We start from the raw sequence: 18,371 nt of genomic DNA, 5'->3' as shown, positions 1-18,371 counted from the left end.
CCTCCCTCCCACTCTCTTTCCCTCCCTCCCCTCCCTCTCCCTCTCTCTCCCTCCCTCCCCCTCTCTCCCTCCCTCCCACTCTCTTTCTCTCCCTCCCTCCTTCCCACTCTCTTTCCCTCCCTCCCACTCCTTTCTCCCTCCCTTCTCTCTCCCTCCCTCCTTCCCACTCTCTTTCCCTGCCTCCCACTCTCTTTCCCTCCCTCTCCCCTCTCCCCCCTCCCACTCTCTCTCCCTCCCTCCCTCCCACTCTCTCTCCCTCCCTCCCACTCTCTTCCCTCCCTCCCTCCCTCCCTCCCTCTCTCTCTCTCCCTCCCTCTCTCCCTCCCCCCTTCCCACTCTCTTTCTCTCCCTCCCTCCTTCCCACTCTCTTTCCCTCCCTCCCACTCTCTTTCTCTCCCTCCCTCCTTCCCACTCTCTTTCCCTCCCTCCCACTCTCTTTCTCCCTCCCTCCCTCCCCTCCCCTCTCTCCCTCCCTCCCTTCCCCTCCCTCCTTCCCACTCTCTCTCCCTCCCTCCCACTCTCTTTCCCTCCCTCCCACTCTCTTTCCCTCCCTCACACTCTCTTTCCCTCCCTCCCACTCTCTTTCCCTCCCTCCTCCTCCTTCCCACTCTCTCTCCCTGCCTCCCACTCTCTCTCCCTGCCTCCCACTCTCTTTCCCTCTCCCTCCCTCCCACTCTCTTTCTCTCCCTCCCTCCTTCCCCTCTCTTTCCCTCCCCTCCCACTCTCTTTCTCTCCCTCCCTCCTTCCCACTCTCTTTCCCTGCCTCCCACTCTCTTTCTTCCCTCCCTCCTCCCTTTCCCCCTCCCACTCTCTTTCCCTTCTCTCCCTCCCCCTCCTTCCCTCCCTCCTTCCCTCTCTCTCCCTCCCTCCCACTCTTTCCCTGCCTCCCACTCTCTTTCTCTCCCTCCCTCCTTCCCACTCTCTCTCCCTCCCTCCCACTCTCTTTCCCTGCCTCCCACTCTCTTTCTCTCCCTCTCTCTTTCTCTCCCTCCCTCCTTCCCACTCTCTCTCCCTCCCTCCTTCCCTCTCTTTCCCTCTCTCCCTCCCTTCATTTTTCCTCTGCTTCCTGTCCCCCCGCTCTTCTAGTTCCGTAGCACAGCCTGTGATGTCACAAGGCAGGGATACTTTACCCATTCAGAGACACACAGGGTTCCATTTCCCCCTGGTTCTGTTATACCACTGCCTGGTATTGATACATACACTGAGGGAGGAAGGGAAGAGAGTCCTAGTCTTGCTCTTGGCATGAGACTGAATGATTGGCATCCAGCGATTAAACGGTCTGTAAAACACAGCCGGGCCCGTTACCGGTTCACCTTCCTATTCGGTGGGTGACGGTCCAAGCTACTGCACCCAGTCACTGTTGTAGTTTAACGACTGCACGGCACTTTTATTACTAAACAACCAACCGTCTATTGACAACAGCCTACATTACCTGCCCCCCACAATATGAGAGTGGTAGGGGGGGAGGTACATGTCTAGTTTCCTTTATAGCTCTAATCTGATAGTGGGGAGGTAGATATCTAGTCTCCCTTATGGCTCTAATCTGATAGTGGGGAGGTACATGTCTAGTCTCCCTTACAGCTCTAATCTGATAGTGGGGTGGTAGATATCTAGTCTCCTTTATGGCTCTAATCTGATAGTGGGGAGGTAGATGTCTAGTCTCCCTTATGGCTCTAATCTGATAGTGGGGAGGTAGATATCTAGTCTCCTTTATGGCTCTAATCTGATAGTGGGGAGGTACATGTCTAGTCTCCCTTATGGCTCTAATCTGATAGTGGGGTGGTAGATATCTAGTCTCCTTTATGGCTCTAATCTGATAGTGGGGAGGTAGATGTCTAGTCTCCCTTATGGCTCTAATCTGATAGTGGGGAGGTAGATATCTAGTCTCCTTTATGGCTCTAATCTGATAGTGGGGAGGTACATGTCTAGTCTCCCTTATGGCTCTAATCTGATAGTGGGGTGGTAGATATCTAGTCTCCCTTATGGCTCTAATCTGATAGTGGGGTGGTAGATATCTAGTCTCCTTTATGGCTCTAATCTGATAGTGGGGAGGTAGATATCTAGTCTCCTTTATAGATCTAATCTGATAGTGGGGTGGTAGATATCTAGTCTCCTTTATAGATCTAATCTGATAGTGGGGTGGTAGATATCTAGTCTCCTTTATAGATCTAATCTGATAGTGGGGTGGTAGATATCTAGTCTCCTTTATAGATCTAATCTGATAGTGGGGTGGTAGATATCTAGTCTCCTTTATAGATCTAATCTGATAGTGGGGTGGTAGATATCTAGTCTCCTTTATAGATCTAATCTGATAGTGGGGTGGTAGATATCTAGTCTCCTTTATAGATCTAATCTGATAGTGGGGTGGTAGATATCTAGTCTCCTTTATAGATCTAATCTGATAGTGGGGTGGTAGATATCTAGTCTCCTTTATAGATCTAATCTGATAGTGGGGTGGTAGATATCTAGTCTCCTTTATGGCTCTAATCTGATAGTGGGGTGGTAGATATCTAGTCTCCTTTATAGATCTAATCTGATAGTGGGGAGGTAGATATCTAGTCTCCCTTATGGCTCTAATCTGATAGTGGGGTGGTAGATATCTAGTCTCCTTTATGGCTCTAATCTGATAGTGGGGAGGTAGATATCTAGTCTCCCTTACAGCTCTAATCTGATAGTGGTAGTGAGGTGGTAGATATCTAGTCTCCCTTATAGCTCTAATCTGATAGTGGTAGTGAGGTGGTAGATATCTAGTCTCCCTTATAGCTCTAATCTGATAGTGGGGAGGTAGATGTCTAGTCTCCCTTATTGTTCTAATCTGATAGTGGTAGTGAGGTGGTAGAGATCTAGTCTCCCTTATAGCTCTAATCTGATAGTGGGGAGGTAGATGTCTAGTCTCCCTTATGGCTCTAATCTGATAGTGGGGAGGTAGATATCTAGTCTCCCTTATAGCTCTAATCTGATAGTGGGGAGGTAGATATCTAGTCTCCCTTGTCAGGCCCCGGCTCTGACAGGCCCCGGCTCTGACAGGCCCCGGCTCTGACAGGCCCCGGCTCAGAGAGGCCCCGGCTCAGAGAGGCCCCGGCTCAGAGAGGCCCCGGCTCAGAGAGGCCCCGGCTCAGAGAGGCCCCGGCTCAGAGAGGCCCCGGCTCAGAGAGGCCCCAGCTCATGAGCTCCATCAGCAGCAGATTCTCATTTAGAATGGAAAATGAATATGTTGTTGCATCAAATGTTGTGCATCAAATCGTATCGATTTTCCATCACACGCTTTCCCATCCCGAAAACGTAATGATATATTCAAACACACGCACACTCTCCACCCCTAACCCATGAACCTCATAGGACATTGTTCTGTAGCCATGGTAACCAGCTCTGTATTGACATTGTGTTGGTATTAACAGTTGATCATCAGCTCTGCAAATTAGAAGGTAGTGTCAGACACAAAACACACAAACCCAGACACACACACATACAGACAGACACACACACACACACACACACACACACACACACACAACAGGATGCACACACACACACACACACAACAGGATGCACACACACACACACACACAGACAACAGGATGCGCAGACACACACACACACACAGACAACAGGATGCGCACAGACACACACACACACACAGACAACAGGATGCGCACAGACACACACACAGACAACAGGATGCGCACAGACACACACACAGACAACAGGATGCGCACAGACACACACACAGACAACAGGATGCGCACAGACACACACACAGACAACAGGATGCGCACAGACACACACACAGACAACAGGATGCGCACAGACACACACACAGACAACAGGATGCGCACAGACACACACACACAGACAACAGGATGCGCACAGACACACACACACAGACAACAGGATGCGCACAGACACACACACAGACAACAGGATGTGCACAGACACACACACACAGACAACAGGATGTGCACAGACACGCACACACAGACAACAGGATGTGCACAGACACACACACACAGACAACAGGATGTGCACAGACACACACACACAGACAACAGGATGTGCACAGACACACACACACAGACAACAGGATGTGCACAGACACACACACACACAGACAACAGGATGTGCACAGACACACACACACACAGACAACAGGATGTGCACAGACACACACACACACACAAAACCCAGCAGGACGTACAGGTAACTACCAAATGATGGAGTTTCTCATGGAAGATGGTGTGAGTTCCAGACACTTGTGGAATCTATTGCAGCTGTTCTGGCTGGTGGCGGCCCAACGCCCAATTAACACACTTCATTTAGGTGTTTCCTTTATGTTGACAGTTACCTGTAGAGTGTCACACTCAAACAGAACAGACAGTCACTCGTGCCTGAGTGTGGGAGGGTAACACTGACACAACTAGTTCACATACACTGTCCTCCACCAGAGACCGGGGTTCACGTCCCAATCCAGGCTCTCATTTCCTTGCTGACTCTCCTCCCTACTGTCTCCCCTGTATATCTGTCTGACTCTCCTCCCTACTGTCTCCCCTGTATAGCTGTCTGACTCTCCTCCCTACTGTCTCCCCTGTATATCTGTCTGACTCTCCTCCCTACTGTCTCCCCTGTATATCTGTCTGACTCTCCTCCCTGACTCTCCTCCCTGCTCTGTCTCCCTGTATATCTGTCTGACTCTCCTCCCTGCTCTGTCTCCCCTCTGTATATCTGTCTGACTCTCCTCCCTGCTCTGTCTCCCCTGTATATCTGTCTGACTCTCCTCCCTGCTCTGTCTCCCTGACTCTCCTCCCTGCTCTGTCTCCCCTGTATATCTGTCTGACTCTCCTCCCTGCTCTGTCTCCCCTGTATATCTGTCTGACTCTCCTCCCTGCTCTGTCTCCCCTGTATATCTGTCTGACTCTCCTCCCTACTGTCTCCCCTGTATATCTGTCTGACTCTCCTCCCTACTGTCTCCCCTGTATATCTGTCTGACTCTCCTCCCTACTGTCTCCCCTGTATATCTGTCTGACTCTCCTCCCTGCTCTGTCTCCCCTGTATATCTGTCTGACTCTCCTCCCTGCTCTGTCTCCCCTGTATATCTGTCTGACTCTCCTCCATGCTCTGTCTCCCCTGTATATCTGTCTGACTCTCCTCCCTGCTCTGTCTCCCCTGTATATCTGTCTGACTCTCCTCCCTGCTCTGTCTCCCCTGTATATCTGTCTGACTCTCCTCCCTGCTCTGTCTCCCCTGTATATCTGTCTGACTCTCCTCCCTACTGTCTCCCCTGTATATCTGTCTGACTCTCCTCCCTGCTCTGTCTGACTCTCCTCCCTGCTCTGTCTGACTCTCCTCCCTGCTCTGTCTCCCCTGTATATCTGTCTGACTCTCCTCCCTACTGTCTCCCCTGTATATCTGTCTGACTCTCCTCCCTGCTCTGTCTGACTCTCCTCCCTGCTCTGTCTCCCCTGTATATCTGTCTGACTCTCCTCCCTACTGTCTCCCCTGTATATCTGTCTTGACTCTCCTCCCTACTGTCTCCCCTGTATATCTGTCTGACTCTCCTCCCTACTGTCTCCCCTGTATATCTGTCTGACTCTCCTCCCTACTGTCTCCCCTGCTCTGTCTGACTCTCCTCCCTGCTCTGTCTCCCCTGTATATCTGTCCGACTCTCCTCCCTGCTCTGTCTCCCCTGTATATCTGTCCGACTCTCCTCCCTGCTCTGTCTCCCCTGTATATCTGTCCGACTCTCCTCCCTGCTCTGTCTCCCCTGTATATCTGTCCGACTCTCCTCCCTGCTCTGTCTCCCCTGTATATCTGTCCGACTCTCCTCCCTGCTCTGTCTCCCCTGTATATCTGTCCGACTCTCCTCCCTGCTCTGTCTCCCCTGTATATCTGTCCTGACTCTCCTCCCTGCTCTGTCTCCCCTGTATATCTGTCTGACTCTCCTCCCTGCTCTGTCTCCCCTGTATATCTGTCTGACTCTCCTCCCTGCTCTGTCTCCCCTGTATATCTGTCCGACTCTCCTCCCTGCTCTGTCTCCCCTGTATATCTGTCCGACTCTCCTCCCTACTGTCTCCCCTGTATATCTGTCTGACTCTCCTCCCTGCTCTGTCTGACTCTCCTCTCTGCTCTGTCTCCCTTGTATATCTGTCTGACTCTCCTCCCTACTGTCTCCCCTGTATATCTGTCTGACTCTCCTCCCTGCTCTGTCTCCCCTGTATATCTGTCTGACTCTCCTCCCTACTGTCTCCCCTGTATATCTGTCTGACTCTCCTCCCTGCTCTGCCTGAGTGTGGGTGGGTAACACTGACAACTCTAGTTCACATAAACTACATAAACTAAAGTATGTGGACACCTGCTCGTTGAACATCTCATTCCAAAATCGTGGACATTAATACGGAGTTGGTCCACCATTTGCTGCTATAACAGCCTCCACTCTTCTGGGAAGGCTTTCCACTAGATGTTAGAACTAGACGTCGACCGATTAATCGGAATGGCCGATTAATCATAACAATCGGAAATCTGTATTTTTGGGGGCCAATTTCCGGTTATTTTTTATTTATTTTTTTAAAATAAAAATTAATTTTTATACCTTTTATTTAACTAGGCAAGTCAGTTAAGAACACATTTTTATTTTCAATGACTGCCTAGGAACTGTGGGTTAACTGCCTTGTTCAGGGGCAGAACGACAGGTATGTACCTTGTCAGCTCAGGGGTTCCAATCTTGCAACCGCACAGTTAACTAGTCCAACGCTCTAACCATTGCACTCCACGAGTAGCCTGCCTGTTACGCCAATGCAGTAGAAGCCAAGGTAAATTGCTGGCTAGCATTAAACTTATCTTGCAAAAAACATTCAATCATAATCACTAGTTAGACCAAAGGCTCGTATTTCTGTGTGCTATTATGTTATAATTAAGTCTGATTTGATAGAGCAGTCTGAGCAGCAGGCCCGTAATCATTCATTCAAACAGCAATTTTGTGCGTTTTGCCAGCAGCTCTTTGCAAGCACAGCGCTGTTTATGACTTCAAGCCTATCAGCCTAATGGCTGGTGTAACCAATGTGAAATGGCTAGCTAGTTTTTAATTTTTTTTTTTACATTTTACCTTTATTTAACCAGGCAAGTCAGTTAAGAACACATTCTTATTTTCAATGACGGCCTGGGAACAGTGGGTTAACTGCCTGTTCAGGGGCAGAACGACAGATTTGTACCTTGTCAGCTCGGGGGTTTGAACTCACAACCTTCCGGTTACTAGTCCAACGCTCTAACCACTAGGCTACGCTGCCGTCCCGTTAGCTGGGTGTGCGCTAATACTGTTTCAAACGTCACTTGCTTTTAGATTTGGAGTAGTTATTCCCCTTGCGCTGCAAGGGCCGCAGCTTTTGTGGAGCGATGGGTAACGATGCTTCGAGTGTGGCTGTTGTTTCTGTGTTCCTGGTTCGAGCCCAGGTTGGGGCAAGGAGGGGGACGGAAGCTATACTGTTACACTGGCAAGGGTAGCCTAGTGGTTAGAGCGTTGGACTAGTAACCGGAAGTTTGCAAGTTCAAACCTCTGAGCTGACAAGGTACAAAATCTGTCGTTCTGCCCCTGAACAGGCAGTTAACCCACTGTTCCTAGGCCGTCATTAAAAATAAGAATTTGTTCTTGACTGACTTGCCTAGTTAAATAAAAGGTAAAATAAAAAAATTAATAAAAATAAGAACATCCAATAGTCAAAGGTATTTGAAATACAAATGGTATAGAGAGAACTAGTCCTATAAATACTATATTAACTACAACCTAAAACCTCTTACCTTGGAATATTGAAGTCTCATGTTAAAACGGGACTACCGCCCCGTAGCAGTCACTTCATCATGAAGTGCTTTGAGAGACTAGTCAAGGACCATATCACCTCCACCCTATCTGACACCCTAGACCCACTCCAATTATGCTTACCGCCCAAATAGGTCCACAGACGATGCAATCTCAACCACACTGCACACTGCCCTAACCCACCTGGACAAGAGGAATACCTATGTGAGAATGCTGTTCATCGACTACAGCTCGGCATTTAATCCCATAGTACCCTCCAAACTCGTCCTCAAGCTCGAGACCCTGGGTCTCGACCCCGCCCTGTGCAACTGGGTACTGGACTTCCTGACGGGCCCGCCCCCAGGTAGTGAGGGTAGGTAACATCTCCACCCCGCTGATCCTCAACACTGGGGCCCCACAAGGGTGCGTTCTGATCCCTCTCCTGTACTCCCTGTTCACCCACGACTGCGTGGCCACGCACGCCTCCAACTCGATCATCAAGTTTGCGGACGACACTACAGTGGTAGGCTTGATTACCAACAGCGACGAGACGGTCTACAGGGAGGTGAGGGCCCTCGGAGTGTGGTGTTAGGAAAATAACCTCACACTCAACGTCAACAAAACTAAGGAGATTATTGTGGACTTCAGGAAACAGCAGAGGGAGCACCCCCCTATCCATGGAACAGTAGTGTAGAGGGTAGTAAGTTTTAAGTTCTTCGGCGTACACATTACGGACAAACTGAATTGGTCCACTCACACAGACAGCGTCGTGAAGAAGGCGCAGTAGCGCCTCATCAAAAGCACTCACAAACTTCTATAGATGCACAATCGAGAGCACCCTGTCGGGCTGTATCACCGCCTGGTACGGCAACTGCTCCACCCACAACCCTAAGGCTCTCCAGAGGGTAGTGAAGTCTGCACAACGCATCACCGGTGGCAAACTACCTGCCCTCCAGGACACCTACACCACCCGATGTCACAGGAAGGCCATAAAGAACATCAAGGACAACAACCACCCGAGCCACTGCCTGTGCACCCCACTATCATCCAGAAGGCGAGGTCAGTACAAGGGCATCAAAGCAGGGACCGAGAGACTGAAAAACAATATATATATATATATATATAATATATGATCATGTATTAATTATAATTGTATCATATTTACACTGTTTGGAGTTAGGCGACCCGCCCAAGCATTTCAATGGCTGAAAAATCCTGTGTGTGCATGTGAAGGTGACTGTCACACACTCCTCAATCTCAATCCTCCTTCTCTTCACCCTTATCCTCCTCATCATCACCCTTATCATCATCATCATCATGGCTCATATGTTTTGGGCATGACGGTCACACGGAGGAGGAACGGAACACAAGGACATTCTGAGAACATTCCACGGAACATGGACGTCGCTGATGCATTTCTATTACTGAGTGTTCTGAGGGAGGAAGGCAATCTGTGCCTGGAGCATGGCCAGACTCATCACACAGACACACACACAGAGGGAGACTCAGGCTTTCAGCAGACACTTCCACAGACCTTGAGGAGTGTATGGCATGCCAAAATAATATTTGTGATTTTACAGACACACACACACACACACCTCTGTGTTTTGGAGAAGCACAAAGGCGACAGAGGACAGAGAGACAGGACGGAGGAGAAATGGAAAAATGCCTTTGAAATGTACACCAGCGCCAGCCATGCGGTCCAGATCTGGGCCGACTCAAGAAGACCCGCCCGGCGCCACAGAACTCAACAAAGCCCAGAGCCAAAGCAAGATGCCCAATCAGCACAGCAGAGACTGCGTCCCAAACAGCATCCTAGTCCATCAGGTCAGACGTAGTGCACTATATAGGGAAAAGGATATCGTTTGGAACACAGCCATAGACACACACTGACCATCCTGTCCCTCCGCTCCCTCCCCAGGACATTGGCTCTGTGTCCCACCCCAAACAGAGGACTGTAATCCAGCCAACCAAGGGGGCTCCTCTCCCCTTACCGCCCAGCTCTCGCCTCTCCCTTTGACCCTCCCTGTCTCTCAACTGCCCCTCCTTACTCACTGTGTGTGTCCTCATCCCACCAGATGGCCCATGAACCCATGCTGCAATAGGAACCCAGCGATCCAGTAACCCTTTGCCTCTGAACCTTTGCCAGAGACCTCTATTCCATCTGATAGGGATAAGGGGGCGGCTTATTCTCCTCGCTGAATAGAGTTATCAGGACGGAATTTCAATTGACACAATATGTACATACACTTTTCAATTGACATTAGTGACGGGAGAGAGGGTTTGGTTGACGTTCTCAAAGTAGTGTGAATGTCACAGTAACCACTAGCCAGGAGGAGAACCAGTGCAAACTATTCCACTTGGTAATATTAAAGGCAAATAAAAAAGTTTAAAAGTTAAACATCTCATCTCCAGCACTACCTCAACATGAGAAAATGACGCTACTCTATTTTGTTGTGAAATAGGTTTGATTTTGTTTGATTTTTATTTAACCTTTATTTAACTAGGAAAGTCAGTTCAGAACAAATTCTTATTTACAAATGATGGCCTACCCCGGCCAAACCCAGACGACGCTGGGCCAATTGTGCACCGCCCTATGGGACTCCCAATCCGCCCTATGGGACTCCCAATCACAGCCGGATGTGATGCAGCCTAGATTCGAACCAGGGACTGCAGTGACACCTTTTGCACTGAGATGCAGTGCCTTAGACCGCTACGCCACTTGGGAGATAGAGGTTTCCAATAACATTAACCAATTAGTCGGCAATTAGTATGCAATGCCTATTCAAAATTGGTTAAAATCACACATAGCACCGATGATGAATTCGAAACATCTTCCTCTATATTTTTAACTACAAAACATAGAAAAGCGCCATTTTCACATATGTTGATGTTGGGGTGGTGCTGGAGATGAGGAATTTTGATATGTTCCTTTAAGCAAGTAACTCTTCCATATTACACTCTTGAAAAAAGCAACAATTCACAAGCATGTACAGACAATTAAAGTGTTTCAGGGCCTAAAATGTACTTTTTGTTCACCAGCCACTGTGGCAGGTAAATAAAAAGAAATCTGCAAACCACTAAGATTTTTTTACCAGCCAAAATATTTGTGTGCCATAATTGCATTTAAAAAAATGATAACCAATTTTTATGTTTCTAAAACAAGAAAAGTAGTAAGAAGTAATGTGGTATATTGCTCAATTTCATAAACATTTTTGTGACTTGAGTCATTATAACCAAAATGTTCAGCTACCCCTTTAAGGGCAGGAGGATACCGTGGTAACGGGGTTCACACGAGTCATGTCACGTGTGTGTGAGAGATTTGGGATCTGACTAGTCAGTAGACAAGGCCTACAGCAGCGTTTCCCAAACTCGGTCCTCCGGGGACCACATTTTGGTTTCTGCCCTAACACCACACAGCTGATTCAAATTGTCAAAGCTTGATGATAAGTTGATTATTTGAATCAGCTGTGTAGTGCTATGGCAAAAAAACTAAACGTGCCCCCCTTGGAGTCCCGGGGACAGAGTTTAGAAAACAGGCTCTTCGCTATCAGTTGAAGCAGCAGATTCAAGCTAACTTTGAAAAACAACAAAGCTTTTGAACTAAACAATGTAAATAGCCAAGAAACACTTAGACAAAGTCTTACTTTGCTGACTTGGGTCATTTAGACTAACTTTTATGCCTGTGCCAGCGCCTCCAATCAGCAGCTATGAAACGAAACAGCAGAAACACGTTGAAAACGGATACTAAATCGCAACTCGCACAGATTACAGACTACATGCGCAGACCAGCTGGCCGGTGTGTTTACGGACATATTCAATCACTCCCTATCCTAGTCTGCTGTCCCCTCATGCTTCAAGATGGCCACCATTGATCCTGTACCCAAGAAGGCAAAGATAACTGAACTAAATGACTACTGCCCCATAGCACTCACTTCTGTCATCATGAAGTGCTTTGAGAGAATAGTCAAGCATCATATCACCTCCACCTTACCGGCCACCCTAGACCCACGTCAGTTTGCATACCGCCCCAACAGGTCCACAGAAGATGCAATCGCCAAAACACTGCCCTATCCCATCTGGTCAAGAGGAATACCTATGTAAGAATCCTGTTCATTGACTACAGTTTAGCATTCAACACCATAGTACTCTCCAAGCTCATCATGAAGCTGGAGTCCCTGGGTCCCAACCCTGACCTGTGCAATTGGGTCCTGGACTTTGATGGGCCGCCCCCAGGAGGTGAAGGTAGGAAACAAAGTCTTCACTTTGCTGACCCTCAACACTGGGGTCCCACAAGGGTGCGTGCTCAGTCCCCTCCTGTACTCCCTGTTCACCCATGAGTGCATGGTCATGCAGGCCTCAAACTCAATCATCAAGTTTGCAGAAGACATAACAGCAGTGGGCTTGATGACCAACAACGATGAGACAGCCTACAGGGACAAGGTGATGTCACTCGGAGTGTAGTGTCAGGAAAATAACCTCACACTCAACGTCAACAAAATAAAGAAGATGATCGTGGACTTCAGGAAACAGCCGTGGGAGCACCCCCCTATTTCACGTCGAAGGAACAGCAGTGGAGAAGGTGGAACGTTTTAAGTTCCTCGGTGTACACATCACAGACAAGCTGAAATGGTCCACCCAAACAGACTGTGTGGTGAAGAAGGCGCAACAGCGAGGCTGCAGAAATGTGGCTTGTCACCCAAAACCCTGACAAACTTTTACAAATGCACAATCGAGAGCATCCTGTCGGGGTGTATCACCGCCTGGTACGGCAACTGCACCGACCTCAACCGCAAGGCTCACCAGAGGGTGGTGCGGTCTGGACAACGCATCACCGGGGGCAAACTACCTGCCCTCCAGGACACCTACACCACCCGATGTCACAGGAAGGTCAGAAAGATCATCAAGGACATCAACCACCCGAGCCACTGCCTGTTCACCCCCCTATCATCCAGAAGGCGAGGTCAGTACAGGTGCATCAAAGCTGGGACCAAGAGACTGAAAAACAGCTTCTATCTCAAGGTCATCAGACAGCCAAACATCAATCACTAACTCAGAGAGGCTGCTGCCTACATTGAGACCCAATCAACTGGCCACTTTAATAAATGGATCACTAGCCACTTTAATAAATGTCTACATATCCTACATTACTCATGTCATATGTATTTACTGTTCTATACCATATACTGCATATTGCCTATGGCGCACGGCCATCGCTCATCCATTATTTATATGTACATATTCTCATTCACCCCTTTAGATGTGTGTATTAGGTAGTTGGGGAATTGTTAGATTACTTGGTAGATATTACTGCACGGTCGGAAATAGAAGCACAAGCATTTTGCTACACTCGCATTAACATCTGCAAACCATGTGTATGTGACCGATAAAATTTCATTTGATTCTCACACTTAACTTTTGACTCTGTTTATTCACAAATGCGAATGTTGTGCTCCCACTGTAGAGACACCCACCAATGTGGCTAGTGAAATAGACATTCTTACCCACCAATACCTAAATCTACCCGCAGTTGGCGGGTGGCAGGTTCTCATTTTATAACCTGAAGGGTTTATATTCTAATATGTACACTCATTACATTTTAGCTTTAAAAAAATATCACGGTTACCGCTAGCTAAAGCTAACATGTCTTTATCAAGTAACGTCAGCCTATCAAAATGGATTGATTACCCCTTTAATACGAATATAAAAGTACAGTAGGTCTACCTTACAACATACCAAACTATTAGGTTCAGGCTACATCTTGTAAAAGAACATTGCGACTGTTAACGTGGGTAGGCTATAATTCACCGGGTGGTTGAAATGTTGAGCTGTTATATATGGAATCACCTAAAAATAAAATACATACTGTACACATAGATCATACATAGGTTATGTTTCTTCACTTGTAGCATTGTGTGGCAATTTCCACTATCCATGTTGCAGAGATCAGCACAGCAGGGCCGTCAGCAAACAGTTGGCCAGCTGGCTTTTACCCCAGTACTTTTGATCTGGTTTCACCAAAAAGATAGACACAAAAGTGTTGAAAAGAGGAATAAAGTATTGTTGTTTAGACTGATTAGCCTCATGATTTGTTTGACAGGATTGTGATATTTTCAACCACCCTAGTGCCACAACTGGTCCCATCATAGCCCATATGAAACCATTACCTGGTTAGGTTGGCTTACCAGATCAGGAAAAACTCTGAGCCCCATCATAATAATCCCCCACCCCACCACCACTCTGGGACCTGTGGTGCCACCTCTGAAATCACCAAACAATGTTACAAATGAAAAGAAAGTATATATTTGTATGATCTACCATCTCAATATGTAGACTTTCATATGTCAACCCTTTGAGATAGTGTCAACAGTTGTTTTTCGTTTTTTTAAATGTTGGTGCAAGGAACCGGTTTTCATTGTTGCTCTTAGTCACGGAAACTATCAGCTACTGCAACATTTTCAGAATGTAACAGGCTGTTACTGCAATTTAAGGTAAAACCTCAATAAAAAACACACAACGAGACTGTTCACACTGCCCAGTAGGGGGCGACAGTTGGGCCCAACCTTGAGGTAGCGCTACAGATGGGATCATTTCAGAAGTTTACACAACAGTATTGTCTCTGGAGAACCTCTCGCAAATGTCCCTTTGCTATCGCCAGTTTACAATTGCCTCATTCATCCCCCTCCTCTCCCCTGTAACTATTCCCCAGGTCGTTGCTGTAAATGAGAACGTGTTCTCAGTCAATTTACCTGGTATAATAACAAAAATAAATAAAGACCTGGTGCAAATGGCCCATTCACACTGGAGCTCTCTATATTCAACTTGACCTGGTTCTACTGGCCTTCACACTGGAGCTCTCTATATTCAACATGACCTGGTTCTACTGGCCCATTCACACTGGAGCTCTCTTTATTCAACATGACCTGGTTCTACTGGCCCATTCACACTGGAGCTCTCTTTATTCAACATGACCTGGTTCTACTGGCCCATTCACACTGGAGCTCTCTATATTCAACTTGACCTGGTTCTACTGGCCTTCACACTGGAGCTCTCTATATTCAACATGACCTGGTTCTACTGGCCCATTCACACTGGAGCTCTCTTTATTCAACATGACCTGGTTCTACTGGCCCATTCACACTGGAGCTCTCTTTATTCAACATGACCTGGTTCTACTGGCCCATTCACACTGGAGCTCTCTATATTCAACTTGACCTGGTTCTACTGGCCTTCACACTGGAGCTCTCTATATTCAACATGACCTGGTTCTACTGGCCCATTCACACTGGAGCTCTCTTTATTCAACATGACCTGGTTCTACTGGCCCATTCACACTGGAGCTCTCTTTATTCAACATGACCTGGTTCTACTGGCCCATTCACACTGGAGCTCTCTTTATTCAACATGACCTGGTTCTACTGGCCCATTCACACTGGAGCTCTCTATATTCAACCTGACCTGGTTCTACTGGCCCATTCACACTGGAGCTCTCTATATTCAACTTGACCTGGTTATACTGGCCCATTCACACTGGAGCTCTCAATATTCAACCTGACCTGGTTCTACTGGCCCATTCACACTGGAGCTCTCTATATTCAACTTGACCTGGTTCAGGTACAGAAGACTACCCCCATCTAGCAACGACAGATGGGCCCTTTAGGACTTCGGGTCTCATTTTAAGAGGCTTTAATGTGGAAAGGGGAGAGGAATAAAATGCTAACTGATGACCCAGTCGGTGTGTGGAGATCAAATATTTCAATGCAGCAGGTATCTAGAATAGCTGGCCTTTCATGTATCACCATCCAAGAGCCCATTAAAACAGCTGGAGGAGGCCAGACAGGCTCCAGACTCTGTGCCCATCCATCCCCCTCTGCACCAACCCCTCACAGCAGGGGCACCTCCATAGCCAGGTGTATCCCTCATCCTCCATCCCTCCACCCCAGGTGGGAGCCATAGGGGGTCCAGACTCAGTCCACCCCTAGCCCTCTCCCCACCACGGTACTCACAGCAGGGGCACCTCCACGACCAGGTGTACCAGGTTACACATCAGCTCCTCCAGCAAGTCCTCTCTCCCCGTGTCTGCAGAATGAGAGAGACAGAGGGAGAGACAGAGGGAGAGAGAGACAGAAGTTTAGCCAATTACCTAGCCTGTCTTAGCTTTCAACCACCTTTCAATTAGACCAGCCAATAGCTACACTGACCCCCTACTTGACTACAAAGAGTACTTTGTGTCCATTTGGGTTCAATAGAAAAAGGTGGAGAGAGGAGACCCAAGCTCACCTCACAGGAAAACCTACGCACATGAGAAGACCCCAAGGCAAAGTGGGGTGGCTCTGCTGGATGCATGGCCTTGATAGCTATTAAATATACACTCAGTGGCCAGTTTATTAGGTATACCCATCTAGTACCGGGTCAGACCCCCTTTGCCACCAGAACAGCTTGATTTCTTCTGGTAACGGAAACGTTGCTCAATTGGTATCAAGGGAACTAACGTTCCCCACACCATTACACCACTGCCACCAGTCTGTACCATAGATACCAGGCAAGATGGGGCCATGGACCAGAGCCTAAAATTGACACCAGCGGGTAGATTTTTGTCATTGTTGGATAAACATCTATTTCACCAGCCACATTGGCGTGTGGTCAGTGCTCCACAGTGCGAGCATTTCACTCTCATTTTGTGAATACAAAGTCAAGAATGATCCCATTTATAGTGACAAATGCTTCAGTAGCTGTTTTCAAAGCATTTCTGGCATTTTGTTTCATAGCTGGTAGATAATCGCAAAGTGAAAGAACTATAAAGCCTATATTGCCTACGCCTGGCTGGGGGGCTGTGCGCACGTGAAGAGCCGAGTGAAAAAAATATATATATATATATTTGTTTTAAGACGCGCTGTGCACAGGCTTAAAAGAAACTAAAGTCTACCCATGACATCCAAAAAAATGATAGTTGACTCATCTGTCCATATAACATTTTTCCAAGAGTCTTGAAAAACTTGAGTCCACTTTTTGGACAAGACGGGTCTCATTGTGTCTGGTGAAAACCAAACACCGCATTTGACAGTAAAAACCTCATAAAACGATCAAGCATGGTGGTGGTGCTTTTGGGGGTGCTTTGATTCCTCAGAACCTGGATGACTTCCCTTTAAAGAAGGAAACATTAATTCTGTTCTGTATCAGAGAATTCTACAGGAGAATGTCAGACCATCTGTCTGTGAGCTGAAGCTGAAGTGAAGCAAGACAATGATCCAAAACACACAATCAAGTCTACATTGAAATGGTTAAAAAACAACATACGAGGTTTTGGGAATTGGCCTAGTCAAAGTCCAGACCTAATCCCAACAGATGTTGTGGTAGGACTTAAAACAAGTAGTTCATGCATGAAAACCCACAAATGTCGCTGTGTTACAGCAGTTCTGCATGGAAGAGAGGGACAAAATTCCTCCACAGCGACGTGAGACTGATCAACAACTACAGGAAGAGTTTGGATGGAGTCGTTGCAGCTAAAGGAGTCACAACCAGTTATTGACTGTAAAGGGGGTAATTACTTTTCACATAGGGGAATTGTATGTTGCATAATTTTGTTTATTAAATAAATAAAATAAGTATATTTTGTTGTTGTTGTAAACACAGGTTCCCTTTATCTAATATCAGGTTTTACTGAAGATCTGACAACATTCAGGAGAAGAAACATGAAAAATAGAGAGAATCAGAAAGGGGAAAAATACTACTTCACTGCACTGTACCACATGACCTCTTACTTGTAATACATTTGTTTTAGAAACATGACAAAGCATGAAAATCCTTTTTTGTGTGTTATGTTGGTTTAATTTTTGCATTTAAAAATAGATTTCTCTCATCTACCTGCCACAGTGGGAGGTGGACCAAAAAGTACCATTTGAACTCAGCATGACGCAACAGGAACTGGGATTTGTCAGACCAGGCTTTGTTTTTCAACTCCTCCATTGTCAAGTGTTGTTGATCGTTGACTGGAGCCACTTCTTACTGTTTTTAGCTGATAGGAGTGGAATCCAGAGTAGTCGTCTGCTGCCCATCTGTGACAAGGACCGGCGAGTTACGCGTTCCAGAGATGCCGTTCATGAGCTGTTACTTACCATGCTCAAAGACACTTAGGTCAATAGTTTTGCGCATTCTAGCGTTCAATCGAACAGTCACAATGCCTCGATGCCTGTCTGCCTGCTTTATACAGCAAGCCACGGCCAAGTGACTCACTGTTTGGAGAAAACTGTCAATGGGCTGGTGTACCTAATAAACTGAGGACTGAGTGTAAAGATGCTCTGAGCTATGGTAACAGAGATGAGAACCGGGCCGTCTTCTAGATTGTTTCATCATGTCAAACGTCCATTTATTGTTTACCTGTTGTGATTGACCATAGGGGTGTCTGGACATATTAGGGATGTGCATCTTTCCCTTTCAAGACGACTCGATACGTACAGATGAGCTCCAATACAGGAACGATTAGTTTGAAACAATTTTAGTTTGATTAGAGAACAAATTAATGCGATACAATTCAATGCACCAACATTTATTGGAGAAAAACATTCATTTTTCATTCTAAATTCAAATC

The 18,371-nt window shown here is 47.1% G+C and overlaps 1 protein-coding gene across 4 annotated transcripts in view; it reads right to left on the bottom strand.

Annotated features, from left to right (window-relative positions):
• Positions 1–18,371, bottom strand: part of dym (dymeclin) — a 209,872-nt gene that overhangs the window by 170,813 nt on the left and 20,688 nt on the right. For all 4 annotated transcript variants that reach the window (XM_046305083.1, XM_046305084.1, XM_046305085.1 and 1 more), the window contains exon 6: positions 15,790–15,862. In XM_046305083.1, coding sequence (XP_046161039.1) covers positions 15,790–15,862 — 73 coding nt within the window. The remainder of the gene's footprint in view (positions 1–15,789; positions 15,863–18,371) is intronic.

Source organism: Oncorhynchus gorbuscha, linkage group LG16, assembly GCF_021184085.1.
Source record: "Oncorhynchus gorbuscha isolate QuinsamMale2020 ecotype Even-year linkage group LG16, OgorEven_v1.0, whole genome shotgun sequence".
Taxonomy (NCBI): Eukaryota; Metazoa; Chordata; class Actinopteri; order Salmoniformes; family Salmonidae; genus Oncorhynchus; species Oncorhynchus gorbuscha.
The sequence above is the reverse complement of the archived record's forward strand: the minus strand, read 5'-3'. Positions and strand labels throughout refer to the sequence as shown.